Raw genomic sequence first — 27,754 nt, forward strand, 5'->3', positions numbered from 1 at the left:
AGACTGAATGGAGACATGAGAGCAGTTTTAAAGTACCTAAAAGGGTGTCACAAGGAAGAGGGAGAAAAATTGTTCTCTTTGGCCTCTGAGGATAGGACAAGAAGCTTAACTGCAGCAAGGGAGGTTTAGGTTGGACATTAGGAAAAATTTCCTACCTGTCACGGTGTTGAAACACTGGAATAAATTGCCCAGGGAGGTTGTGGAATTTCCATCCCTGGAGATATTTAAGAGTAGGTTGGACAGACACCTGTCAGGGATGGTCTAGACGGTGCTGGGTCCTGCCGTGAGGGCAGGGGACTGGACTTGAGGACCTCTCAAGGTCCCTGCCAGTTGTAGTGTTCTAGGATTCTACCTACACGGGGAACAAATATTTAATAAGAAAGAACACGATCCAATGGCTGGAAGTTGAAGCCAGATAAATTTGGGCTGGAAATAAGGCATGCATTTAACTATGAGAGTAACTGAACATTGGAATAATTTGCCAGTGGAGATGGTGCTTTTTAGAGAAGCTCTGCTATAGGAATGATTTTGGGGCACTCCTCTGGCCTGTATTATACGGGAGGTCTGATTAGATGGTCACAATAGTCCATTCTGACCTTAGAATCTATGAATCTGTGAGAGAGATTCACCATCAAGGCTGTCACCTCAGCCATCTCCTGGGATTCTGGACCTTCGTCATCCTAATCCTGAGAGATGTCTTGGCTAGGTCAGGGCTGAGGGAGGGAGCCAGATGACACCATCACTTCCACCTGCTCCAGCTAAGTCCTGAATACAGTAATTCCTCATTTAACACGGTAGATATGTTTCAGAAAATGATCGTGTTAAGTGAAAACGTGTTATGCGGGGTCAGTTTTCCCATTGAAAATAATGGAAAAGGTGGGGGTTGCGTTTCAAGCAGTGGTGTCGAAGTCAATTTTCTGTTGATGCTGAGTCATCAACGTCAACATTAGACAATGTACTGCACAGTACAGTAAAACTCCCAATAGGGCATCAGCTGGAACCCAGAAGTACTCCGGTCAGCCGCTCTCTCGGCGGGGCTACTGAGAGCCTCATGCACGCACGCGGCTCCAGCCTGCACTTGTTAGCGGCCGGGACCGGGACGCAAGGTTGGTGGAGAAAGGGGACTGGGTTACAGCAGGGAGGGGAGGTGTTTGGCTCTGGAGAAGGGAAGGGGAGGAGAAAGGAGGGGGATTGGGTTGGGAGTATGCCCCTGTGACAGGTCTGCCAGGACCCACACTGTGTCCGGCGAGGGGGGGTCGCTAGGGAACAGCGTGGCGAGCAGCGACCCCTCCGCCACTTTCAGGGAGGCGGGGGAAGCCCCACACAGCCACTGGTGACAGGCCCGCTGGGGGAACCATGTTATTTCAGGAACGGTTGTTTTGTTCAAAAAACATCCCCTCCAAAAAATCGTGCTATCACGAAAATGTGTTAAACAAGTAATTATTCTACTTCTATTCAGTCAGGAATCATTGTGTAGCCAAAAAGTCCGTGATGGGGGCATTGTCATGCAAGTGTGCAGGGCCATTGCCCCCGCAAGACAGGACTGTGGCGTTTGGCCATGTGCAGCATGGCGTAGATGGATGCACAGCTCTGGGAGTCCCGATCTGTGGCAGAGCCAGAGATGGCATGCAGACCACTGGTTTGTCTCCAGCCTGGCATGCTGCAGAGTCCATCAACAGAAAAGGCTGTTCTTCTCTGGTCAGAAAAGGCCTGGCGGATCACCAGAGACACTTCTCTGACATAGAATCATAGAACCATAGAACTGGAAGAGACCTCAGGAGGTCAAGTCCAGCCCCCTGCTCTAGGCAGGACCAATTCCAACTAAATCAACCCAGCCAGGGCTTTGTCAAGCTGAGACTTAAATACCTCTAGGGATAGAGACTCCACTACTTCCCTAGGTAACCCATTCCAGTGCTTTACTACCCTTCTAGTCAAATAGTTGTTCCTAATATCCAACCTGGACCTCTCCCACCACAACTTGAGACCGTTGCTCCTTGTTCTGCCACCTGTCACTACTGAGAACAGCCTCTCTCCATCCTCTTTGGAACCTCCCTTCAGGAAGTTGAAGGCTGCTATCAAATCCCCCCTCACTCTTCGCTTCTGCAGACTAAACAGACCCAAGTCCCTCAGCCTCTCCTCATAAGTCATATGCTCCAGCCCCCTAATCATTTTGGTTGCCCTCTGCTGGACCCTCTCCAATGCGTCCACATCCTTTTTGTAATGGGGGGCCCAGAACTGGACACAATACTCCAGATGTGGCCTCACCAAAGCCGAATAAAGGGGAATAATGACATCTCTGGATCTGCTGGCAATGCTCCTCTTAATGCAACCTAATTTGCCATTAGCCTTCTTGGCGACAAGGGCACACTGTTGACTCATATCCACCTTCTCATCCACTGTAACCCCCAGGTCCTTTTCTGCAGAACTACTACTTAACTGGTTGATCCCCAGCTTGTAACTATGCTTGGGATTCTTCCGTCCCAAGTGCAGGACTCTACACTTGTCCTTGTTGAACCTCATCAGATTTCTTGTGGCCCAATCCTTCAATTTGTCTAAATCACTATGGACCCTATCTCTGCCCTTAAGCATATCTACCTCTCCCCCTAGCTTAGTGTCATCCGCAAACTTGCTGAGGGTGCAATCCATCCCCTCATCCAGGTCATTAATAAAGATATTATTCCCAGGTTGTCACCCACCTCCACTTCCCCTATTAGTTCCTCCCTGTTTGTGAGCAGAAGGTCAAGCTGCGCACGGCCCCTGTTCGGATCCTTCAGCACTTGTGTCAAGAAGTTATCCCCAACATTCTCCAAAAACTTCCTGGATTGCTTGTGTACTACCTTATTGGTTTCCCAACAGATGTCAGGGTGATTAAAGTCCCCCACGGGAACCATGGCCTGCGATCTGGAAGCTTCGCTCAGAGTGGCCTTGCATTGTTCAGAACACAGGGCTGTTCGAAAAGCTCCAAGCAGGGACTTTCTTTGTCTGATGGAAGGCTGGTAATATTGTAATGCCAACGATGATATTGGGGGAGCCCAGCCTCCCCCATGCTCCCCGGCTCATGCAGCCCTACACCAGCCACCTCAACAGCACAGTCTGGCTCAGCAGGTGCAGAATGCAAGTTGATTGTTTGCTTAGCCGGTTGGCTCACAAGGGGAGCAATATTCCAATGGCTGGGCCTGCCTACTGGGTCCCACACAGTATTGGCGAAGCGAAGGGGAAGAGTTGCTGCTGGGGGGAGCAGCTGCCTTCTGAGTTTCAGCAGCCCGACGTAAGGCCTCTTCGAAGAGCTGAGCTCAGAGCTAACTGACTTGCTGGTGGGCCGCGCCATGCTTTGCTTTATCCGAGTGGTCGCAAGCGTGGGCCCCACAGCTCCCAGCGGCTCCCGTCTGTTGTTCCCAGCCAATGGGGACTGTGGGAAGCAATGGGGGCTGGGCCCTCCATCCCGGCAGCTCCCATTGACCAGGAATGGCAAACTGCAGTAACTGGGGCTGCGAGCAGCTGTGCCTGTGGTCTGGCGCTGCCAGGGCTAACCCTGAGAACCGCGTCTGGCCCGTGCCCAGAGGCTCCCATCCGTGCTGTAGGAGGATGAAAGCGGAGACCAGCGCTGCCTTCCAGACAAGTGGATTAAGAAAAAGTCAAGAGCTCCAGGCTGGGGGTGCCAGCAATAGATCCCTGTCATGGGGAATGCAGATACGTCCTTGCCCGAGGTTCCTTCCCTCCACCGGGCTCACCCGTGCTCAACCGGCAGGACTGACTAGACTGCAGCGGAGTCTCAAAGAGCTCCTGGCTTGCACACACACAGGGCGGTCACATTGGCCCCTCCTCCTCTCTGTTCATGCCAGAGGCCTGTGCCTTGGGCACCTCGCTGGTGTGGGGGGGCTGCTGAGCCCCCATCCAGTAGGGCATGCAGCTCATGGCAAAAGCAGCAAGCCTGTGCTTGGCCCTGGATTGACTGCTGGCCTCTCTGGCCTTCCTGCAGCACTGCTGCTAGTCCCTGTTGTTTCCCTTCCCCTGCATTCCCAATGCGATCTGCTTGGAGGTGTTGGCCTCCCTATAGCTGGGCATGCACAGCCTCCTCTCCCTCCAGGCCCAGGGGTGGGCAGGTGCACACCGCAATGGAGAGCTGCTAGGTGACCTTTCCAGGCTGGAAAAAGCCTTTAAACATTTGCAGGGCTTGAAAGGTGCTGGTGAGTGTCCGTCTGTATGAGCCTTAGGCAATAGAGTTCACAACTCTCGCCAGAACGTTCAGTGCTGGGACTCATGGGACAATTGCGGGAGGACTATTAGGGGTGCGGTATTATGCTCCCCTTGCTTCAACCTCTGTATAACAACCATGGCTCGGTGTCTGGTGCTTTGCTGGCGTAATGAGGGGAACACAACCTCAAGTGCAAACACATCAACAACTAGACTGATGCTAGGTGGCTAACAGTGACCTAAATACAGGGCCATCAAAGGTACCTCAGTCAAAGATGGCCCTAATGTGCATGCTACAGTTCAGTGGTGGTCATGGGTCAGTGACACAGAGGTGTCACAGGGAGGCTGCTTACTCCAACCACCATTCTCCAGAAAGATGCTGAGCCCCTGAGCTGGCTTGGGCACCAGTGTTAGAAAGGCCCCCGCCCTGGGCTCAGAGTGCCAGAAGGATAAGCAGGTGCTTAAGTGCTTTGCTAAATGGGGGCAGGACCTAGGGGATTTTCAGACTTCACTATAAGTGAGCCCTTTTTATTTATCTTTTCCACTTTCCTAAGCAGCCCATGCAGGTAATCCCCACAGGAGCGAATAGCAGCAACATCACCCCAAAAGCAAAGCCTTTGATGGAGGAGTCATCTCATATTCCTTAGTGGGTTTGTTACCTTTCTGACATTCCTGGGCCTAGCAAGCCCTGTAAGTAAGTGTTTTGACTTTCTCGTAGGGCAGCCTTTCAGATTTGCCATATTAGGATACTGGCATGGACAAAAGTGCTTAACATCTGTGTTTGTGTAAGAATGTGTATTTACTTATGTAAGAACTGGCTGTAGCGGCAGACCCAGAAAGGGAATAGGCCAGGGCTCTCCTCAGATTTCATGCACAAGTCAACGTTTGCATAGTAGGCCACAGCTAGGTGCTGAAATGCAAGTAGCTAACTGGTGATAAGAACTCAGCATTCGTAGTTCTTGTTATTCCATTTTGTTCTAGCAAAATCTTGCTTGTGACTGAAGGGAAGAAGCCTTCAGAGCATACTGGTTTGGTTCTGTTTGTAAGGATGGCACTAGCCTACATGAATGGATGCGATTACAACTCGACTTTTACCAAGATACTAACTGTTCTGGTTCTTAGCAGTGAGTGCCACTGCGGTATCGCCACGCTGTAGAACTTCTCTTCCTAGCTGCATTACCCTGTTTCATACTGTCTGTACAGTGGTGGGGAGCCTACAGCCGGTGGGCGGGATCCAGCCCCTGGCTTTGTGTGATCCAGCCCATGGCAAGTCTCCCCACCGGGGCCTGAAGAGCCTGAGTTACAATGCTCCCCGCCCCCAGGGCTGCAGCACATAGTGCACACCAAGTTAAGTGTGAGGGAGGGGTGGGTGTAGGGGGTTGGGATTTGATGTTGTTTATTTGGGTTTCTTTGCATCCCACCTTGGTGAATAGTTAAGGAGTTTTATTTCCTTCTCACGTGGGACCGGAGGAGGAGGGAGGTTTTTCATTGTTTGTTTCTGTTTGGTCCCAGGCTGATTGTTCTGTGTGTCACTGGACTCAGACCGAAAAAAGGTTCCCTACCCCTGCTCCATAGTCTATTCAATGGGCTGCTGAGATCCTTTGTAATTATGTCCTCCCCCCTGCACCTGCCCCCACAAAGCTAAAGTAGTCTGCGATGTTTAAAGACTGCGATTTTTAAATGCTGTGACTTTCCCCTCACTGTCATCTGTGAAGGCTGGAGTCCCTGCTTAACCCTTAGTGGTGGCCTAGCAACATCTGGGAACTAAATTCTTGGTCTCTGAACACAGAGAAGCTTGCTTACATCAAGTATCTTTAGGTTTAGCCTTCAGATTCTAAAGGCACTTCTGCTGAGGATAGTGTGAGGTTTTTCAGAATTGCTGAAACAATATTGTACTGTTTCCTTTCTGATTTTGGACCCACCTACCTCTGCAGGCCAGCCACAGGCCAGCAGGAATCTAGGTAGCTGGGGATTGGACCATCACAAGAGGGTAAAAAAAAAAAGGTGCATCCGTGATGCTGGTATGGTGGATATCGTAGCGAGGGCCAGCCAGAAGCTGCAGTACCAGAAGGGGAAGGATGGCCATCAAGCTGAAAGACAGAAGGCAGCTGCGGAGCAGGAGGAAATCATAGCAGTGCAATATCTGAAGCAGGAATGTCACACAAGGGAAGAAGACAGAGCACGGTAGAGGGACCTGTGTGAGGGACTGCTTGCACCTATGGCCTGTTGGGCAGTTCTCTGGCAGGATGCAGCTGCAAAAAAGGCAAATATCATTCTGGGCTGTATTAACAGGAGTGTCAGATGCATGATGCAGGAGGAGATAACTTTCGCTCAGCATGGGTGAGGCCTCAGCTGGAGCACCGAGTCCAAGTCTGGGCACCACACTTCAGGAAAGAAGTGGACAAATTGGAGTGAGTCTTAAGGGTGAGAATAGTCTTAAACACGGTAAAGGACTGGCGGATGGCACTCAGTTGTTTTGTGTGTCCGCTGAAAGTGGGACAAGAAATAAGGGGCTTAATGAGCAGGAAAAGAGGTTTAGGCTGGATATGAGGAAACCTTTCTAACTCTCCTTTGAATAGTCCTCCAAGGGCGGCTGTGGAATCCCCCTCCTTGGAAGTTTTATAAAAACAAACACCTGGCAAGGATGGTCTAAGTTTACATGGTCCGAGGACTGGACTTAATGACGTCTCAAGACCCTTTCCTGCCCTGCATTTCGATGATTCTCTTTGTTAACATTTTGAAACACCTTTATTTGAATATCAGTGGTCTATATTATTGTACTTTCCTTAAACTTTCTCAACTCCAAACCATAGGAAAATGCATATATTCTACATAGCTCTGTTTAACACACACTGATCTAAACTGACCTGGGAGTCAGCTTTTTCCAGGGAGCTTTCATTTCCCCCACTCCCTGTTTTGCATAAGAAGCATCAATCCCTTTATTCTTACATTACATAGTTTGCTATTGTTGCCTCCTTGACAATACCTGACTTTATCCATTGGCTCACTCTCCAAACTTGCTGACCTGGGGGTTGTTTGCTGGAACATAGTGATTCTGTCCCAGGAGACATGAAGAGGAATCTGCACATTGAACAGAGCTTATGTAGCTGATACCTTGGAGGCTTGTTCTCAGAAATACCCAACTCTCTTGGGGATCATGAAAACAAAGCAGTATGCAGAGTAGGCATCTGTGCGTGAATTTTCTCAGTGTACCTAGAGTCCGTTGCTGTCACTTTCTATTGTTCCATGCCCATTTCTCTTTTCAGTTGTCAATATTAACACCAGAAAGGACTTCTGATTTCATGGGAACCAAGAAGGGAAGGGATGAGTCACCGGTTAAACCCATAAGCACTGTCATGGCAGTGTTTTTAGAGGCAACATAGTGGCTCTGATTTTTAAGGCTTCAATCCTGCAAGGTACCAGTCAGTCTCAATTTCTGTTGATGCCCATAAGAGTGGAGAGTTCAGCCTCATTGCTCGCAGTGTTCTGTAGGATCAGGGCTGGACGAAAACCTTTGCTCAATTTGCAGATGAAAGAAACATTAATCGGGAGTGCATTTACCCTACTGGCTTTGAGTCTCTTGGAAACTGGCTTGTTTTGACACATGCTTTTTAATTTCTAGAGTTCTTCATCTCAATGTTTGTATGAATAGAAGGGCCAAATATACTTGTGAAATCTATGTCTGTGTCAGAGTTTTTGGAGTCAATATAAAGCTACTGTAGGAGCCAGGCTGTCTATTGTTTGTTTCTTCTGCCTCATATGTGCTATGTGCACACACAACAAAACATTTATCCTGACAAGTGATGCTATGATTTCTAACCTGCAGAAATTAAATCCCTCCAAATTCTAGAGGGATCTCTGCTCAAGAAAATTAAGGCAAAAAAAAAAATCTAGTTTGAATGTTGCATGTGCTTTTTATGCTGCCGTCTATGATTTTTTTAAATTATTTTTCAGCAGCTACTGCTGTTTTTAAATGTTGTTTGGTATGAAATAAATGTAATTGTCAGATTAATGTATTTGGTATTCATAGCATTATTTGTTGAAGTAATGTTTAATTCCAGAGGCATTCTATTTTAATAATGACCAGTGTCAAATATTATAATGGAAAACTGTTATGTACCTATTTGTGGTATAATTAGCACTGCAGAGTGTTTGCTTCCCTTTGTAATAAAATGAAACTTGGAAAAGAACTAAGATCCTCACACATGTACTTCAGAAGAGAAAAGGATATTCAACAATTGGAGAGACTATGGAGAAGAGCCACAAAAGTGATTCAAGGGCTGAAAAAATGCCTTAGTGTGAGATTTGCAGAGTTCAGTCTAATAATTTGTATAAAAGGATCGAGAGGTGACATGTTATGGTACAGATATACCTTCACTGGGAGGAAATACCAGGTGTTGGAGGGCTCTCTAATCTGGCAGAGTGATATGCTCTGATGCACCCCAGAGTAGCAATCCAAAACCACACGGGAAAAAACCCAACCAAAACAAAAATGAAGCAAGACATGCAGATTGGTTGTCAATTCAAACGTAGAAATAGCCCTGGATCATCCTCACACAGAGACAGGCAGAACAAGAGCCAATGGCTGGAAACTGAAAGCAGACACATTCCAATCTCAGATAAAGCTTCATATTTTAGGAGTGAGGGTGATTCCCCCCCAACAAACTCCCCAGGGAGGTGGTGGATTCTCCATCTCTTGATATCTACAAATCAAGACTGGATGATTTTTCACCCCTGGCTGAAATGCAAGCACCTTGCAGGTGGGACAGCTGATTAACAGACAGCTGATAGCATTGCCCAGTGATTGCTCACCCAGCCCTGAACCACAGCTGTCTCTGTGTTGCGTTAGGGCTCCTTGCCTAAGACGGTTCCCCATTTACTTCAGTAGAAGAGTTTCCTGGCCTTACAAGTCAAATCTTGAATTTTCTGACAGTGATGTGAATCCATATTTACACTGGTGCAACCGAGCAGAATTTGGCCCTGGATGGCTCCACTTTTCAGTCAGTCAGGAGACAAGAATATTTGCAGTGAGTGGCACAGTAGCAGCCCCCCAAGGGGTGATAAATGAGCTCCTACCCTGAGAGAGAAGCTGGGAAGTGGTGGTTCTCAGCCTGGCACACGGCCTGGAGCACTGGGGTGGAAGCAACATAGCCAGCTGCAATTCTAGACTAGGCATTGTGGGGATGGACAAACTTCCAGCCATCTGCCCCATTCCTGACTCACTCCAGAGGGTGGATGCCAGAGAACAGAATGTGGCTTTGCCCCAGGCTTCTTTTGAGATGCTTGTATCTCTTCACGCACGGACATGTTTTTGGAGAATGTTGGGGATAACTTCTTGACACAGGTGCTGAAGGATCCGACCAGGGGCCGTACGCAGCTTGACCTTCTGCTCACAAACAGGGAGGAACTAATAGGGGAAGTAGAGGTGGGTGACAACCTCGGAAGCAGTGATCATGAGATGGTAGATTTCAGGATCCTGACCAAAGGAAGAAAGGAGAGTAGTAAAATACACACCTTGGACTTCAGAAAAGCAGATTTTGACTCCCTCCGAGATCTGATGGGCAGAATCCCCTGGGATGCTAACATGAAGGGGAAAGGAGTCCAGGACAGCTGGCAGTATTTTAAAGAAGCCTTATTGAAGGCACAGAAAGAAACCATCCCGACGCGTAGCAAGAGAGGCAAACATGGTAGGAGACCAGACTGGCTTCTAGGGGAAATCCTTGGTGAACTTAAGCACAAAAAGGAAGCTTACAAAGAGTGGAAACTTGGACAAATGACCAGGGAGGAGTTTAAATGTCTAGCTCGAGAATGCTGGGGGGTTATCAGGAAGGCGAAAGCGCAAATGGAATTGCGACTAGCTAAGGATGTGAAGGATAACAAGAAAGGTTTCTACAGGCATGTTAACAAGAAGAAGGTGATCAGAGAGGGTGTGCAGCCCCTAATGGATGAAGGAGGTAACCTAGTGACAGATGATGTGGGGAAAGCTGAAGTACTCAATGCTTTCTTTGCCTCTGTATTCACGGACAAGGTCGGCTCCTGGACTTCTGCGCCAAGTGACACTAGATGGGATGAAGATGGACAGCCCGTGGTGGGTAAAGAACAGGTTAGGAACTATTTAGAAAAGCTAAACGTACATAAATCTATGGGTCCAGACTTAGTGCACCTCTCTGGAGATATTTAAGAACAGGTTAGATAGACATCTGTCAGGGATGGTGTAGACGGAACTTGGTCCTGCCTTGAGGGCGGGGGGCTGGACTCGATGACCTCTTGAGGTCCCTTCCAGTCCTATTATTCTATGATTCTATGATTCTATGAGGGTACTGAGGGAGTTGGCAAATGTCATTGTGGAGCCTTTGGCTATTATCTTTGAAAAGTTGTGGAGATCGGGAGAAATCCCGGATGACTGGAAAAAGGCAAATGTAGTGCCCATCTTCAAAAAAGGGAAGAAGGATGATCCAGGGAACTATAGGCCGGTCAGTCTTACCTCGGTTCCTGGAAAAATCATGGAAGGGATCCTTAAGGAATCCATATTGAGGCACTTGGATGAGAGGAAAGTGATTAGGAATAGTCAGCATGGATTCACAAAGGGCAAGTCGTGCCTGACCAATCTGATTAGCTTCTATGATGAGGTAACTAGCTCGGTGGACATGGGGAAGTCAGTGGATGTTATATACCTTGACTTTAGCAAGGCTTTTGATACGGTCTCCCACAATATTCTTGCCAGCAAGTTAAGGGATTGTGGATTGGATAAATGGATGGTAAGATGGATAGAAAGATGGCTAGAAGACCGGGCCCAGCGGGTAGTGATCAATGGCTCGATGTCAGGATGGGGGTCGGTTTCTAGTGGAGTGCCCCAAGGTTCGGTTCTAGGACCGGTTTTGTTCAATATCTTTATTACTGATCTGGATGAGGGGATGGATTGCACCCTCAGCAAGTTTGTGGATGACACTAAGCTGGGGGGAGAGGTAGATACGCTTAAGGGCAGAGATAGGGTACAGAATGACTTAGAAAAATTGGAGGATTGGGCCACAAGAAATCTGATGAGGTTCAACAAGGACAAGTGTAGAGTCCTGCACTTGGGACGGAAGAATCCCACGCATAGTTACAAGCTGGGGACCAACCAGTTAAGTAGTAGTTCTGCAGAAAAGGACCTGAGGGTTACAGTGGATGAGAAGCTAGATATGAGTCAACAGTGTGCCCTTGTAGCCAAGAAGGCTAATGGCATATTAGGTTGCATTAGGGGGAGCATTGCCAGCAGATCCAGAGATGTCATCATTCCCCCTTATTCGGCTTTGGTAAGGCCACATCTGGAGTATTGTGTCCAGTTCTGGGCCCCCCACTACAAAAAGGATGTGGACGCATTGGAGAGGGTCCAGCAGAGGGCAACCAAAATGATTAGGGGGCTGGAGCATATGACTTATGAGGAGAGGCTGAGGGACTTGGGTCTGTTTAGTCTGCAGAAGCGAAGAGTGAGGGGGGATTTGATAGCAGCCTTCAACTTCCTGAAGGGAGGTTCCAAAGAGGATGGAGAGAGGCTGTTCTCAGTAGTGACAGATGGCAGAACAAGGAGCAATGGTCTCAAGTTGTGGTGGGAGAGGTCCAGGTTGGATATTAGGAAAAACTATTTCACTAGGAGGGTGGTGAAGCACTGGAATGGGTTCCCTAGGGAAGTAGTGGAGTTTCCATCCCTAGAGGTGTTTAAGTCTCGGCTTGACAAAGCCCTGGCTGGGTTGATTTAGTTGGAATTGGTCCTGCCTAGAGCAGGAGGCTGGACTTGATGACCTTCTGAGGTCTCTTCCAGCTCTATGGTTCTATGGTTCTATGTTCTTTGCACACACGCAGTACAGAGGGGCCAGGGAGGTGTCCCCCGGGGGACACAGCAGGGAAACCACCAGCGAAGGACAGAAAGAAAAGTGGGGGGAGGAAAAGGAGGGAGAAAGACAAAAGGGAGAGCCGGAGGGTGAGGGTAAGGGAGAGCAAGAAGGTGGAAGAAACTGGGGAGCAAAGAGAAATGAGAGGATGTGGGGGACACAGCCAAGGAGGACAGGGCAGAGAATAAAGCCGGGGAAAACGTCTCTCAAAGCTCGACAGAAATGGCACAGTAAGCAAGGGGGAAAGCAGAGAGGGAACAAATGTGTAACTTCCTGGGGAAGGGGGCAGGCAGAGGGAGAAGAGAATGGCAGGACACGGTCTCTTCAGAGAAGTGGCTTACCCCGAAAAGGCCTTCAGTGCTGCCTGCTCCCTCCTGGAAAGTGGGTAGCTAGAGGGAAGCCCCAGCTGGGAGCTGCACTGGGTGCTGACCAGACAGCTGTGAGGGCTAGAATGATCACACAGCCAGGTGCACTCTGTCCCACCAAACCAGACTGCAAAGCTGGGACAGCCCAAAGGAAAACACTGCTCAGAGCGGGGAGTGTGTGTTCAGCTTCCCAGTCCTAGCCCTGGAAGAACTGGAGCAGGCTTATTCAGCAAAACCCATCTAGAGGAGGACACGCTTGGCAGATACACCCAGGGGAGCCAAGAGGGCACTCTCCATACGCTGTGCAGGGTACCCTCACTTGGCAGGTTAACCGCAGAGCAGATTGTAATCTGGTATGCTGATGCTCTAGGGGCAACATTGAGGAGGTGACCATGCAGTACTGGGCCCAAGGACTAGGTGTACAGCTTTCCAAAGGATCACATAATTCAGCACAAGGAAAGGGAATTACAGTACAGCTAGGGTGAGGGAGTAACTGCAGTGTTGGGGGTGTCTGGGAAATGTGTTTGAGAGCACAGCTGTAGCAAATATTGAAGGGTATGAATGAGATGATACTGCATTCCAGCTGTATTGTTACTAAAAAGGGAAGCCACTCGTAAACATTCAGTAGTCAATAACACACAAGCACTTTTTGTGGAAAAGCGTCCGTGCCAATCTAGATGCGCTTTTCCGCAAAAAAGCCCCGATCGCCATTTTTGCGATCGGGGCTTTTTTGCGCAAAACAAATCTGAGCTGTCTACACTGGCCCTTTTGCACAAAAGGACTTTTGCCTGAACAGGAGCCGCATAATATTTCCGCAAGAAGCACTGATTCCTTACATGAGATCGTCAGTGTTCTTGTGGAAATTCAAGCGGCCAGTGTAGACAGCTGGCAAGTTTTTCCGCTAAAGCAGCTGCTTTTGCGGAAAAACTTGACCGTCTAGACACAGCCATAGGCTGTGTCTACACTGGCAAGTTATTCCGGAAAATCAGCCGCTTTTCCGGAAAAACTTGCCAGCTGTCTACACTGGCCGCTTGAATTTCCGGAAAAGCACTGACGATCTAATGTAAAATCATCAGTGCTTTTCCGGAAAAACTATGCTGCTCCCGTTCGGACAAAAGTCTTTTTCCGGAAAACTGTTCTGGAAAAGGGCCAGTGTAGACAGCACAGTAGTGTTTTCCGCAAAAAAGCCCCAATTGCGAAAATGACGATTGGGGCTTTTTTGTGGAAAAGTGCGTCTAGATTGGCACGGACGCTTTTCTGGGAAAAGTGCTTTTCCGGAAAAGCATCCTGCCAATCTAGATGCGCTTTTCCGAAAATGCTTTTAACGGAAAACTTTTCCGTTAAAAGCATTTCCGGAAAATCATGCCAGTGTAGACGTAGCCACAATGTTTGTGAAGAAACACATGGGAATTTCCAGACTGGGTCAGACCCAGGGTCCATCTAGTCCATTATCATGTCTCTGGCAATGGCCAGCACCAGATGTTTTTCAAGAAGGTGCAAGAAACCCAGAAGTAGAAAGAAGTTGCCTTCATGGAAGGTCTCTTCCCTTCTGAAATATGTTAGCATGAACTATAACTCTGGCTAGTCCTTTGATCCATAGAAACTTGCTTTATATCTTGCTTTACATCTTGGCCTCAACAACATCCTATGGCATTGAGTTCCACAGTCCAATTACACACTGGGTAAAAAAATGATAGCCTTGTATCAGTTAGACACCTACAACATGGGTCCTGGTCTACCTACTCTAGGCCAGCCACTAGTTTATATAAAGTCTCCTTTTATGTCACCTTGCTCAGATTAAAAATTTACTATGTTTTTCTGAACCTCTTTAATTCTGCAATATCTTATTTAATATGGAGTGATCGATATTGTATATCATATACCAGATGAGGACATACCATTGATTTATATAAGGACATTATAAAAATGTCCATATTATTCTTCCTCCTGCTTCTTATACACCCTAACTTTATGTTTTCATCATCAATATTGAATGCAATCTACTATCGTGTTGCCCATTCATTTAGGTTGGCTAGGTCCTTCTGAACTTCCTCAATGACTCTTTTGGCCTAGGACTAATCTTAAATATCTTTATGTCATGTACCACTTTTGCTGCTTCACTGATCCCTCTCCCCCTTCCAAATTGTTAATAAAAGTACAAACCAACACTGTACCGAATACAGAGCCTTAAGACCCCCTGTTAATCCATGCTTATGATGAACATTGAAGATTAACTCCTGCTCTTTGTTTCTAGTCTCTTATCTATTACTGACTTTGAGAGCCGTGGCCCTTGCATTGACATGTATGGGCTTAGGTTGTGGCAATTAGTCTATGGCATTCACCTCGTTTAAGATACCACCACACTTTCCCTTTCTATGATCACCAGGCTACATCTGAACTCTTTTATTTTGTACTGTAAATGCCCTGGCAATCTATCCTCAATGTCATGAGCCAGTAGTTCTGATTCAATCTGCGAAATAGCAGAAAGAGTTTGTCTGTCTGTCTGTTCAAGAACTGCTTTTCATTGGTAAAAACTTCATTGGTAAAAAGCTTCCTCTTATCATAACTTGAAGCAAGCTCAGGATTTGGTTGTGCCAGGAGAATAGGATGTGCCTGGAATGGGATTGCTGCTCAGAAAACCAGACAGCAGAGAGATAGAAATGCCAGCAGATGAAAGGGGCTGGCTGCCCAACCCAGAGCTCCCTCCCTCCCCCCCAAGGAACGCTTTAGGGAGTGAGAGAGGGATTCATACAGGAACATTGCTGGCTGTTCCCCTTCATCAGGGAGGAGGGGAAAGTGCTCAGTTTGCTGCATCCCTCACTCTGGCTGGGCAGCGCAGGGGGCAGACAAACGTGGACCTGCCCCAGCCCAGGGACATGCACCCCTCCCTCGGCTGTGCCTGCTGGAGCTGCAGCACCCATGGAGAGGCGCTTCTCACCTGGCCCCAAGCTACTGCAGGGAGAGAGGGCTGGGGCTGTCCTCTCTCCCCGGGGCAGCCTGCAGGCTGAACCCCTCCTCCCAGCCCCTCCCCAGAGCAATGATTTCAATGAAGAAAAACAAAAATTGAGTTAAGGACCCCTAGCTATTTATAAAAATAAAAGTCGTAATTACCAGGGTTGTGTCCAACGGGAGTAAACCATGGTCTAAACGGAGGCACAGCTCAGGTAGCCAGGGGATGAGTAAGATTGTGTGTGTGTGGGAGGGGGTGTTATTCTCTTGCAGCCTAGAACAAACACTGGGCATCCAACATGTGCTTGGCAGGGTTCCTTCCTAGTAGGATTCAATTGCTCTTTCGTCTTCTAGCCCCCTGAAGTGGCACTCATCCCACGGCTGATCTGCAGTGCTTGGATTAGTCTCTCCTCTCATGCATGCAAAACTCCCCCTTGCTGGAAGTAACTGGCTGATTGCACAGGGAATGTTGAACAAGCCACAGTGTACTTGAAAGCTGGGAAAAGTTTTAGTTTATTGTTTTCTAGGAAGGCACTAAGGAATATGAATAAATTAAACCTCAGCCCCTACGTGTAACTCTTCATTAACAGAGAAGTAGGATGTATCATGTCTGTTGGAAACATTACGACTAACTCTGTGGGAGACATTATGACTAAAGTCACTCAAGACTTGTGTGGCAGAGCCTAGAATAAAATGTGGGGGTGAAATATTTGGAAGTCAATGGGAATATTGCCACTGACTTCTATGGGGCAGGATTTCATCCCATTTTCCTGACCTCCATTCTTGTGCTTTACCTAAAATAACATCCTTTCCTTATTCTCCCCTGCTTCCCACTAATGTAATGTGATGATGAATAGTATAATCATGGAAAATAGACACATCAATTCTTTTTTCCAAAATGCACACAGAATCACATGTAGGAGTCAACATCTATAACTCATACACAGTGCATCTCCTATGCCTAGCAGATTAATATTACCAATAATACAAGCACAATACATTTGATATATTGCTGAGTGATTGACATTTAAAAAGTTGACTGCAATAAATCTAGAGATGATGAACAAAGCGATTTTAATAACGATTTGAACTTTCACCAATCTCGATGTCTTCATTTTAGGATAAGTCATATATACACAGCATCAGTAATATACACCTATTAATATTCTTTATTTGACATGTATTTTTCTCCAGTGAAATGTTTTGATTTATCTTTACCTGTGTGCTAACAGAGTGTAAAACAAGTCTGGATGGACTGTGTTGTTAAGGAAGCTGTGGTCTTGCCCATCAGCTGCCAAAGCGCACTTCTGAGATGCTTACCACAAAAGAACACTATACTTGTACATGCATATCCTACTGTAAATTAAGATTTTCATGGTTCAACACAACGTTGTAATTATAAACAGCTTTTTAGCTTATTAGTATTGTCAGGTAAAACGCTAGCTCCAAAATTAAGTCTAATTAAAGTCACAGTGTGCACATTATTGTGGAAAAACGCTACAAAAACGCTGCATAAATACTTCATTTTCCCAATATACAATCTCTATGTATTTAGGTTTCTATAGGAGAAGTTAAAATCCCTGTGTGGTGAAAGAAAGAAGTTCGGCAGAAATTACCAAGGTAAAAGCAGCGTTAAAAGGAATTCCTCGGTTCCTGGCTCCAAGGACCTTAAAACTAGTCTTGAGATGTCTGTCCTGGCCACAGCCCCGTTCTCTGTAGTCTGACTATTAGAAAGTGAAGCGTTGTGACTTGTGACTTACTCCCAACTTCAGTCACAAAGGGATTGTGGTAAGGACTGAAAGCTGATAGAAGTCTGAATTCGGGCTTTCGATTTGAGCTTCCTTTGCTTTAGACCCACATCTCGTTGGAGCTTGTTTGCGAAAGGCTTTGACGTTTTTGTTTTTCGAACTTGGCCAGGCAGAATACCCTACCGACGCAAAATTAAGCAATTTACCATTGCCCCCGATCCATTTCCTCATGCCGACGCGGCTGAACGGCCAGAGGCTGCTCGCGAGACATAGCTGCGTGGCATCCAGTCACGGAGCGCTTCAGGGGCAAAGCCAAGGCGGACAAACCAACCCCACGTCCCCGCTGCACCTTGTGCCTGCTGGAGCCCGCAGCCGCGAGTGCTCGGGGCGCCCCTGCGCCGCGCACAGCAGGACCCGGCCGCGCAGCTGGTCGGGTTCAGAGCAGCCGGGAGCAGGAGGAGCTCGGAGCGTCTAGGTCACACGGCGTCACCCCGGCCCCCGTTCGCCTCGCTGCAGGACAGCCCGAGAGCCAGCCCTTCTCCGCGCCAGAGGCAGCGCCGCGGGGAGCCCTCGGCTGGCAGCCAGGGGCAGCTCGCAGCGCACCGCGGGGGCCTGAGCGGATCCCGCCCGCCGCAGGCACCGCGCAGCGCCCGGGGGTGAGCTCGGCGGCGGGAGCGGGCAGGTGCGCGCACGGCGGGGCCCTGGGGCCCCTCCCCGCACCCCGCGGGGCGCAGGCTCCGCGGCCCGGCTGGTCCCGCGCCAGGGCCCGATCCGGGCCGCGCGCCCCGGGCTCTGCCCGCAGCGCCCCCCAGCGGCGGGGTCGGGCGGCGCGCGCCGGCTGCGGTTTGTAAACACTGGCCTCGCGCCGGGCGGGGCGGGGCGGGGCGGGCTGGCTCCGCCCCTCGCGCGCGGATTGGGCGGCGCGGCCCGCGGGGGGGGGGGCCGCTCTGCGCGCGGAGCCCGGTCCCGGCGGCGGGCGCGTGCGGCTGCGGGGCGCGGCCGGGGCTGGGGTTCGTCTGGCGCGGGGCGGGAGCCGGCAAGGTGAGTGCGGGGGGGCGCCGAGAGGAAGCGGGGCGGCCCCCCCGCGCGTGCGGGGAACGACCCCCCCCGCGCGTGCGGGGAACGACCCCCCCCGCGCACACGGACACACGCGGGCTGCTGGCGGCTGTTGTTGTCGGAAGCGCGGGCTGGCTTGGGCAGACACTGCGCGGGCGGGGTGTGCGTGTGTGTGTGTGTGCGGGGGGGCACACAGCGGGGTGTGTGTGTGTGTGTGTGTGTGTGTGCGGGGGGGCACACAGCGGGGTGTGTGTGTGTGTGTGTGTGCGGGGGGGCACACAGCGGGGTGTGTGTGTGTGTGTGTGTGTGTGCGGGGGGGCACACAGCGGGGTGTGTGTGTGTGTGTGTGTGCGGGGGGGGACACACGGGGGGGGTGTGTATGTGTGTGCGCGCGCGGGGGGGCACACGGCGGGGTGTGTGTGTGTGTGCGCGCGCGGGGGGGCACACGGCGGGGGGGGGGGGTGCGCGCGCGCGCGGGGGGGCCGGCACAGCGGGGTGTGTGTGTGTGTGTGCGTGCTGGGGGGGTGGCACACGGCGGAGTGTGTGTGTGTGTGCGCGCGCGTGCGGGCGGGCGGCACACGGCTGGGTGTGTGTGTATACGGGGGGGCGGTACAACGGTGTGTGTGTGTGTGTGTATGCGTGCCGGGGGGGGCGGCACACAGCGGGGTGTGTGTGTGTGTGTGTATGCGTGCCGGGGGGGCGGCACACGGCGGTGTGTGTGTGTGTGTGTGTGTGTGTGTGTGTATGCGTGCCGGGGGGGCGGCACACGGCGGTGTGTGTGTGTGTGTGTGTGTGTGTGTGTGTGTATGCGTGCCGGGGGGGGCGGCACACGGCGGGGTGGGTGTGTGTGTGTGTGTATGCGTGCCGGGGGGGGCGGCACACGGCGGGGTGTGTGTGTGTGTGTGTATGCGTGCCGGGCGGGGCGGCACACGGCGGGGTGTGTGTGTGTGTGTGTATGCGTGCCGGGGGGGGGGCGGCACACAGCGGGGTGTGTGTGTGTGTGTGTGTGTGCGCGTGCCGGGGGGGCGGCACACGGCGGGGTGTGTGTGTGCGCGCGTGTGCCGGGGGGGGCGGCACACGGCGGTGTGTGTGTGTGTGTGTGCGCGCGCGTGTCGGGGGGGGCGGCACACGGCGGGGTGTGTGTGTGTGTGTGTGTGTGCCGGGGGGGCGGCACACGGCGGGGTGTGTGTGTGTGTGTGTGTGTGCCGGGGGGGCGGCACACGGCGGGGTGTGTGTGTGTGTGTGTGTGCCGGGGGGGCGGCACACGGCGGGGTGTGTGTGTGTGTGCCGGGGGGGCGGCACACGGCGGGGTGTGTGTGTGCGCGTGCCGGGGGGGGCGGCACACGGCGGGGTGTGTGTGTGTGTGTGTGCCGGGGGGGGCGGCACACGGCGGGGTGTGTGTGTGTGTGTGTGCCGGGGGGGGCACACGGCGGGGTGTGTGTGTGTGTGTGTGCCGGGGGGGGGCACACGGCGGGGTGTGTGTGTGTGTGTGTGTGTGCCGGGGGGGGGCACACGGCGGGGTGTGTGTGTGTGTGTGTGTGCCGGGGGGGGCACACGGCGGGGTGTGTGTGTGTGTGTGTGTGTGCCGGGGGGGCACACGGCGGGGTGTGTGTGTGTGTGTGTGCCGGGGGGGCACACGGCGGGGTGTGTGTGTGTGTGTGTGCCGGGGGGGCGGCACACGGCGGGGTGTGTGTGTGTGTGTGTGCCGGGGGGGCGGCACACGGCGGGGTGTGTGTGTGTGTGTGAGCCGGGGGGGGCACACGGCGGGGTGTGTGTGTGTGTGTGTGTGTGTGTGCCGGGGGCGGCACACGGCGGGGTGTGTGTGTGTGTGCCGGGGGGGGCACACGGCGGGGTGTGTGTGTGTGTGTGAGCCGGGGGGGGCACACGGCGGGGTGTGTGTGTGTGTGTGAGCCGGGGGGGGCACACGGCGGGGTGTGTGTGTGTGTGTGTGCCGGGGGGGCGGCACACAGCGGGGTGTGTGTGTGTGTATGCGTGCCGGGGGGGCACACGGCGGGGGGTGTGTGTGTGTGTGTGTGTGTGTGCGCGCGCGTGCCGGGGGGGCAGTCGGTGCCGGGCGGGGGGGAGCCGGGCCAGCCCCGCGCGAGCCGCACTCTCTATTGTGACGCACTTACTACGAGCGGTCGCTGCTGCCAAGCTCCGGCAGACTTGCTGCGCTCAGCACATTGGGAGAACAATGGGGCGGGCAGGGCGCGGGCCGGGAGCTGCACAATCAGTGCAGGCGCCGCGCCGCGTCCCAGCCTTTTGTCCCGTGGCGGGGGGGTCCGAGCGCGCGGCTGCCCGATTCCCAGCTCCGGCCGGGGCGGACTCGGAGCGCCGGGGTCTGGCTGAGGAATTGCTCTTGGAGCCTGACTCGCTTTTGTTCAGACAAAGCCTTTCTGCGAGTTACTCTTTGGACGCAGGTATCCTGGGGGGTGGAAACAGCGTCCAGGGAACTACCCCCTAAGATGCCGTAGCACTCATTGTGTGTGTGTGTGTGTGTGTGGGGGGGGGGGGGGGGGTTCTTAAAGAGCTAGAGGGATGCAAGTTGGAAGCACATGCAGCACTACTAGCACTCTGAGAAACCCCACAGGAGGGTGGCGAGAGCTTATTGCCAAACGTATTGAACATTGCGGTAGTGTAATAAAGCCTGGAGAGCTGAATCACAATCTCCTCCTCTTTATTTGCAGGAAAAGGCGACCAAATGGCAAAGCAACCTTCTGATCTGAATTCAGAGTGCGACGGAGAAGGTGGACAGTTTCAGTCAATTGAAAGGCCAAGTCAGCCTCAGCATCTTAGACCTGGGGCCCCTACCTCTATACAAACACAGTACCAAGGTAATCATTCAGGTGAGGGGGACAGCTCATCGCCCAGCAGCCCTCAGGGACCATTTGCACCACCCACTAGCCCCAGTCCATTTGCTACCAGATCCCCACTTTTCATCTTTGTACGAAGATCCTCACTGCTGTCTAGATCCTCCAGTGGGTATTTCTCTTTCGACACAGACAGGAGCCCTGTGCCTATGAGTTGCGACAAGTCGACGCAGACTCCAAGTCCCCCTTGTCAAGCCTTTAATCATTATCTAAGTGCAATGGGTAAGCAAGATCATGGTAAGAAACCTTTTAGCTCATGGTTTATAGTTTTTCAATAGGTTATGAATTCTCCTGTGGACATTGTATTTCTTTCAGAATCTCAATATGAATATTTGAGGCAGCCAGCAAATTTTTCAGTAAGAACAAAATACTATATATACAGTGACATCCGGCTGAGCCACTGAATAAGTCAAATTGAAAACTGCCTTATGTGTTATGAACTGATGGGGTGAGATTTTAAATCTAGTGAACATTTTCCTAAAGAACAGGAAAGTGATCCAGGGATCCCTCCTGACTTTGGTTATCATAGCACATGGAATGTGTTCTGGTAAACTACGTATTTTGGATCGTTTAAACTGGATACAAAGTCTATAAGGGGCCAGTTTTGTTTGTTTGAAATAACTTGTGACGTCACCATGGAGATTTGTCTGTCCAAGTAATGAAGTTGTGATGGGGGAAGGGTAAATGTAGAGGCCGCATTGCTTAGTAATAAACATAATCTTGGTCTCAAACACTGGAACAGAGTACTAGGATATGAGAGATGTTTCCTTTACTACAGATTCTTAGCTGTTTCCTGAAGATCCTGCTAATCAGAATATTTGGTGGAAGGAGGCAGGAGAAGAAAGTATCTACAAAACTAGCTCTAGTTTCTCTTGTCTCTTATATTTTGGAGTTTAAAATTTATCTGTAAATATCCATTTTGGTCTGGAATTTGCTAGTCTGAACAGCTATTCTTTTTTCACACATGAAGGGAATCAGGTTTTAAAAATATATTGTACATTTTTTTTAATTTCAAACATGTTTCTGAAATGTCATTTTGATACAGTTTGTAACTTTATGCTCAAGTAATGTTTTAGTAGACCCTCTTCACAAAAACATGTGTAAGAGTACTAGACTAATGTGGTTAGTGTGCTTGCACAGTATTTATTAAAAATACAACAAAAATCTTAAAATTTTAGTTAAAAACTACAGGGATGAGTCAGGAGGCTTGAAGGGTCTTTATGTATGTCAGTCCGGAAAGTGCCTGTTGATATGACATTTGAGCACAGTGTCCCATTTGGCTGGGTTTTCTAAGAAGACTCTTTGCAATGGTTGCTTGGCAGATCATGAATCTGAAGTTTGGCCACAGGAGTCTGTAGAAGGCGGGAGAGTCGGGTGTGAGACTCTGAGTTACTCCCATTAAGGGTGGAGCAAAGATTACTAGACGTATGCATTTTTCCAAGTGAGAGACTTTCCTTGCTGCAGTAGGAATTCAGAGGATCATCTCTCTTTCCCGTCCTCTTTTGAAGTTTTTTTTCCTAGAGTCTGCCTTCTGGTTAGGAAAGAGTGGCAAGGATTACTTTGGATCCTGTCGATACTGCTCCTTAATCTGTCACAAGGGTTGTTCTGGAGTGCCTGTTACTTATGAGAAGCTATATGGAGTGAGGATTTATTTTTCAAAGCCAACTAGAGGGTTTAGCAGTAGCTTTCAAACATTTAATAGGCATTTCCTAATTAAAGGTCTTAGACAGTTTTGAAAGTCTCACCTTAGTGTTGTGAATTTGGGTGGTGGTTATGTTGTGGTGGGTTTTTTTTTTGTTTTTTGTAACGTGTCCTAGGGACCAGCTTGAGACTGCAAAACTAGTCTTGTGACTAGGTAAGGTTTGAATCCACATCTCCAGAAGTGGAAACTACACTCTTGTAGTAAGCAGCTTGCAGTATCTGTCCCGCTTTCCCTGTATCCAAGAGGAAGATAGATGAAGCTAAATTAAGTTAGAAAACTATTTGAAAGAAACCAGTACTTATGTTCATATGTTCAACTCTCAGTGGAAATGGGGAACATCTAGTCGTGGCAATAGTTTGTTTGTTTGTATTGATAACACTCTTTTGTGTGTCATGCTCAAAACATTTTGATAGTTCGTAGTTGTACCTCCCAGCTGTAACCACTTACACTATTCCCTTAGGAGGTATTTTCTGGAGTTGCAGTAATTGCAGCTTAATGTAAGTTTCACAATCTTACTGAGAGAGCATAAGTGGTATTACTAGACAAAAGGAACTAGAGTTCTTGAAATAAACATTGCTTACAACACATGTAAAGCTAAACTTTAGCAGTGAACAACATTATTTGATATTCAAGGCAAACACCTCAAGTCCTGTCCATAATTTCAGAAAAGTATTATATTTTTCACCCATGTAAAATGTTCTTTGAAAACTATGTACATGGTTTTTACTAATATCTTTCTTATGCTGTTGTTACTGTGAGTACTATCCTAAACATTAAATGTCAGAAACTGAGTAGAAATTGCTGAGGGAATTTAAATAGGAACACTGGCCATTTTCAAACATGATTAGAATAGAAATGTGAAGTTGTAAAGACATTTTATTCTAACTCAGGACTGTGCTTTCCAATGAGGGACTTACTGGCTGGTTTTCTTGTTGTAGAGAGAAGAGATGATAATCTCTGAAATGTTACCAAGAGAGTCTGAACCTGCAGTCCCTGTAAAGACAAAAGTTCCACTTGACTTGAGATTTGTACTCCTATAGGAATTGTAGAATTGAATCCTTACAATCTGGAATGCCTGACTTTTCAGCTCATTTTCAAAGTTTCATAACTTAATACAGTGGAATTGAGGAGAAAGAGGGTGGTCTGAGTTAAATCAAAGCAATTTAAATCAGATATTGAAATAATTATTTAAATCATCAAATGGAAAGCCTCACTTAAAATCAATGTAATCAACTTTTCCATTTGTACTTCAATTATATTCTAAAGAAAGGTGTGTTTTCATTGATGTAACCACTAAAACATGTTCATATAACCATTTTAACATAACTAAATAGTCTTCACACTCAATTTGGCACGTTGATTAGCTTCCTAGGAAGATACACTATAACTGTATTTATTTAAGCAGTTGTTTAGGTTAATATTGTCATATTCTTATTAACTGTATATTTTTAGTACAAAAATGTTGAATGGTTGTTTATTTATTACTAAATTGTGCCATATTTATAAAGTTTGACCTCACAAGATGGAAGTTTTCCCTTGATTTTTTTTTTAATTTAGAAAAGAAGCCTTTAAGTCAGAATTTTTGATAGAGGTTCACGTTCAACATATTAATTTTTTGATTTAAATTTTAAGAAATTATAATAAGTTTAGGCCTTAGCACATGTTGTATTGAATTCAGACTTAATTTTAAACAGGTTGGTATTTGAAAAGAAAAAGTCAATATAATTAAAATAACAATTTTAAAAAATATATATTTGTTAAATTCACTTCCCACATCATTGAATTTTATCCACACGGATGAGACATAGTTTTATATATTCCAGGGCCAGAAGGGATCATTGTGAGAACTTGCCCCAAATAATTTCTGGAGCAAATCTTTTAGAAAAAATCCCATTTTGATTTAAAAATAGTCAGTGATGGAGAATCCACCAGGACTCTTACTAAATTGTTTTGATGGTTAATTACTCAATGTTAGATTTTTAACACCTTATTTCTAATCTGAATTTGTGTAGTCTGAACTTCCAACCAACGTTCCCTTAATTTTTTCCATCCACGTGTAGCATAATTTTTAAGTTCACCAAGGCTTTTGTGAATGTGCACCATCAGAGGGAACAAGACCTAACTGAGGACACTCTGCTAATTAGCTGGACAACATTTGAATCTTTCCTGAGCAGCCGCAAAAGCAGACAGCTTTCAGGGAACCCCGCTTCCAACCATTGGATCATGTTGTACCTTTCCCTGTTGAGGAGCAGTGGGCGCTGTCCGGGGTTCTCTGCTCGGTGTCCCCATCCGGCTCCCTTATTTTGAACCTCTAGCCCGCACTTCTTGATCCTTTAGTCATTATTTGTCCCAAGAAATCAATTGAACATGGGTCCAGTGTCCCTCCCATAAGGTTGGGGAGGGGCTTTTAGAAGGCTTTTAGAACCATCCCATGATTTCAAATAGGCCTTTCCCTGCTAGACTGAAGAGCCCACGATTAAATATTTGTTTCCTATGTAGATATTTATAGACTATCATTGTCATCTCTTAACCTTCTCTTGGTTAAGCTAAATAGATTAGACTCCTTGAGAATATCACCTATAAGGCATGTTTTCTTATTCTTTAATCATTCTGATGGTTCTTGAAGTCGTCTCTGACTGATCTACATCCTTCTTGAATTGAATATATTCTTGACTGTCAGGCCAGTGGCAAGAATCAGAAGAAATGAAATACAGGTTGAGGGTACAACTGAATGATCCTGTCAGTATGGGTCAGGCCTTGGGTAGTTTGTGATATGTATATACTCACAAGCAAAAACCATTGAGATTGACAGTGAATTTCCACTGAGTTTAGCTAGTGCTTGACAACAGTACTATTTTTCGTAGCACTTGCACTTCTTTTAAAAACAAACTCTCTCCTCCCCCCCCCATGTTCAAATGACTGAGCAGCTAATCCTTGATTGCTCATCATCGTTGCATACCTACCTAACTTCAGCTTTGCTTTGTTGCCATGGCAATATGCTGTTGGATATGTGTTGTTAGGTTTCTATATTGTATGTAGTAAGGATTTTGAAAGGGGAACCCAGAGTCCTGTAAAGTACATTACATTGTATCCATGTTCTAGAAATTCTCACTGTAATGTGTTGGTGAACAAATGTTTGTGTGAATTATCTTTTTGGTGTTATAAAAGTCTTGTACGTTCTGGTTTATGTAAGTATTTGTAGTCCTGCAAAAATGCAAACATGTGTTTTTAATTTTGAACTCACAAATAGTCCCATTGAAGACAGTGGAATTACTCGCCTTGAGTTAAATTAAGCATGTGCATAAATCTTAAAGGACTATGACCTAAAATTATATAGACCAACATTATTGTCCTTAACTGTGCTATATTGGTACTGACAGCAACACAAACATGTTGGGAATTGATCCCTGGAATAGGGAAACGAATGGGGTTTTTTTTGGGAAGTTTTCATATATTTGGGGGAACACTTCTAAACACTTTTCTCTACATATTTCAGTGTGGAGTTTGTTATAAAGCTGTTTGTTTTCTTCCACCAAGATAAAAGTATGCAAAGCAGTGGAAATCACATTAGAACATGCTATACTCCACAGCCTGTGGTATCTGAAAATCCCCATACTTGATGCAAGCTCTTCTCCCACCCCATTATGTCTCCTGTCCCCGGTGCACTTCCTATGCTGGAGGTTGCTGGCAGTCTTCAGAAAGCAGTCCCAGGCATCTTCCACAATTCAATGTGCCTAGGAAATACCAACCGGCAAGTTCTGGAGAGTCTCCACAGCCCCTTCCCCTGTGTACAGGGACCAGAGTGGCATGAGGTTCACATCCCATTGATCTCCCCCTCCCCCCTTTCTGGACTTCTTCCTCTTCCCTCCCCCAATGTTCTTACATGTTAGGAAAGTATTGTATAAAATTGAGAGAGGCACGATGTGGATGGTTGTGCTAGCTACCTACATTTCCCAGGTGCTGTTGGGCACTTTGTTTTAAGCCCAGTGTGTTAGTAATTTGAGGAAGAGATGTCTAACAGTAATAGATCGTCTCATACCTTTTGTATTTTCTGTTCGTAGCTTTGTTGGGGGGTAATACACTTACAAACAGGCTGTGATGATGTACCAAGCAAACTGATTCAGAGAATGACTCAGTAATATTGCTTTGTTTTCTTCATTGATGGACATTCTGTATATTGGCAAACTTTGAGTACAATTTGAATACAGACTGACTGGATCAGTGCCGCCAGCTATAGCCAGAATAGGCTCAGCATGTTGACATCCAACACCTAGCCAACTGCCCAAGCAGTGAAACAGAACTTTGTAATGCACGGTTGAAAACTGCAGTTAAATCTCATGGCAGCATGGTCAGGCCCCTTAGGTTGTGACAAACAGGCTTTTTTTCACATCCGCCAAGGATGCAGTTTGGTATCACACATGCTTGTATCTAGGCTGAAGTTTATTATACAGAAGCCATCCCTGTTTGCTGCCACTCTACTTTATGATGGAAGAAATGTTTGCAAGTATTGCAGGACAATACAAAATGTTCCACACCTTGATTTGCTGTGAATGGAGATTAGACAGTCTGGTATCCCAAATGGACAGATTTTCATGTTCTTTATATGGTTGTGGTCTCTGCATGGCTGTATCTGTTTTAATGTCTCATGTACAGCTGAGGATATGGGGAGGAATAGAGCTCTAAAGAATATGTATGTAATTGAGAAGTTGGGCAATGAATGTGAAGGGACTCCAAAGTTCCAGCCTTTCACAGGGAAGAAATTATTGAGGTTCTGTTTACAACCTGAAATTTAAGGTGATGAGCATTGCCACTGGCTCCTGTGTAAATGGAAATAGGAGTTCTTAAAATTGTAAAACAAAGGTCAAAGCATTATTTTTCATTTTAAAACTTTCAAAAGAGTTCCTGAAACAAGATCTGTAACAATCCTTAGGCAGCAAGACTCTTGAGTGAGAACAGTTGTGAAGTTACAAGCTGTAACTAAGTCATGGCACCAGGATAG

General features: G+C 48.2%; 1 protein-coding gene across 25 annotated transcripts in view; it reads left to right on the top strand.

Moving 5' to 3' along the window:
• Positions 1 to 27,754, top strand: part of BCL2L11 (BCL2 like 11) — a 161,683-nt gene that overhangs the window by 93,400 nt on the left and 40,529 nt on the right. For 2 of the 25 annotated variants that reach the window (XM_025181516.2, XM_025181515.2), the window contains exons 1-2: positions 20,219 to 20,603; positions 20,871 to 21,290. In XM_025181516.2, coding sequence (XP_025037301.1) covers positions 20,378 to 20,603; positions 20,871 to 21,290 — 646 coding nt within the window. In that variant the 5' untranslated portion in view covers positions 20,219 to 20,377. Of the gene's footprint in view, positions 1 to 16,811; positions 17,784 to 18,008; positions 18,169 to 20,208; positions 20,604 to 20,870; positions 21,291 to 21,831; positions 25,192 to 27,754 lie in introns of those variants that run through there. The other 23 variants (XM_025181524.2, XM_075925874.1, XM_075925875.1 and 20 more) reach the window with 23 other exon arrangements.

The sequence above is a fragment of the Pelodiscus sinensis genome, chromosome 3 (assembly GCF_049634645.1).
Source record: "Pelodiscus sinensis isolate JC-2024 chromosome 3, ASM4963464v1, whole genome shotgun sequence".
In the NCBI taxonomy this organism is placed as follows: Eukaryota; Metazoa; Chordata; order Testudines; family Trionychidae; genus Pelodiscus; species Pelodiscus sinensis.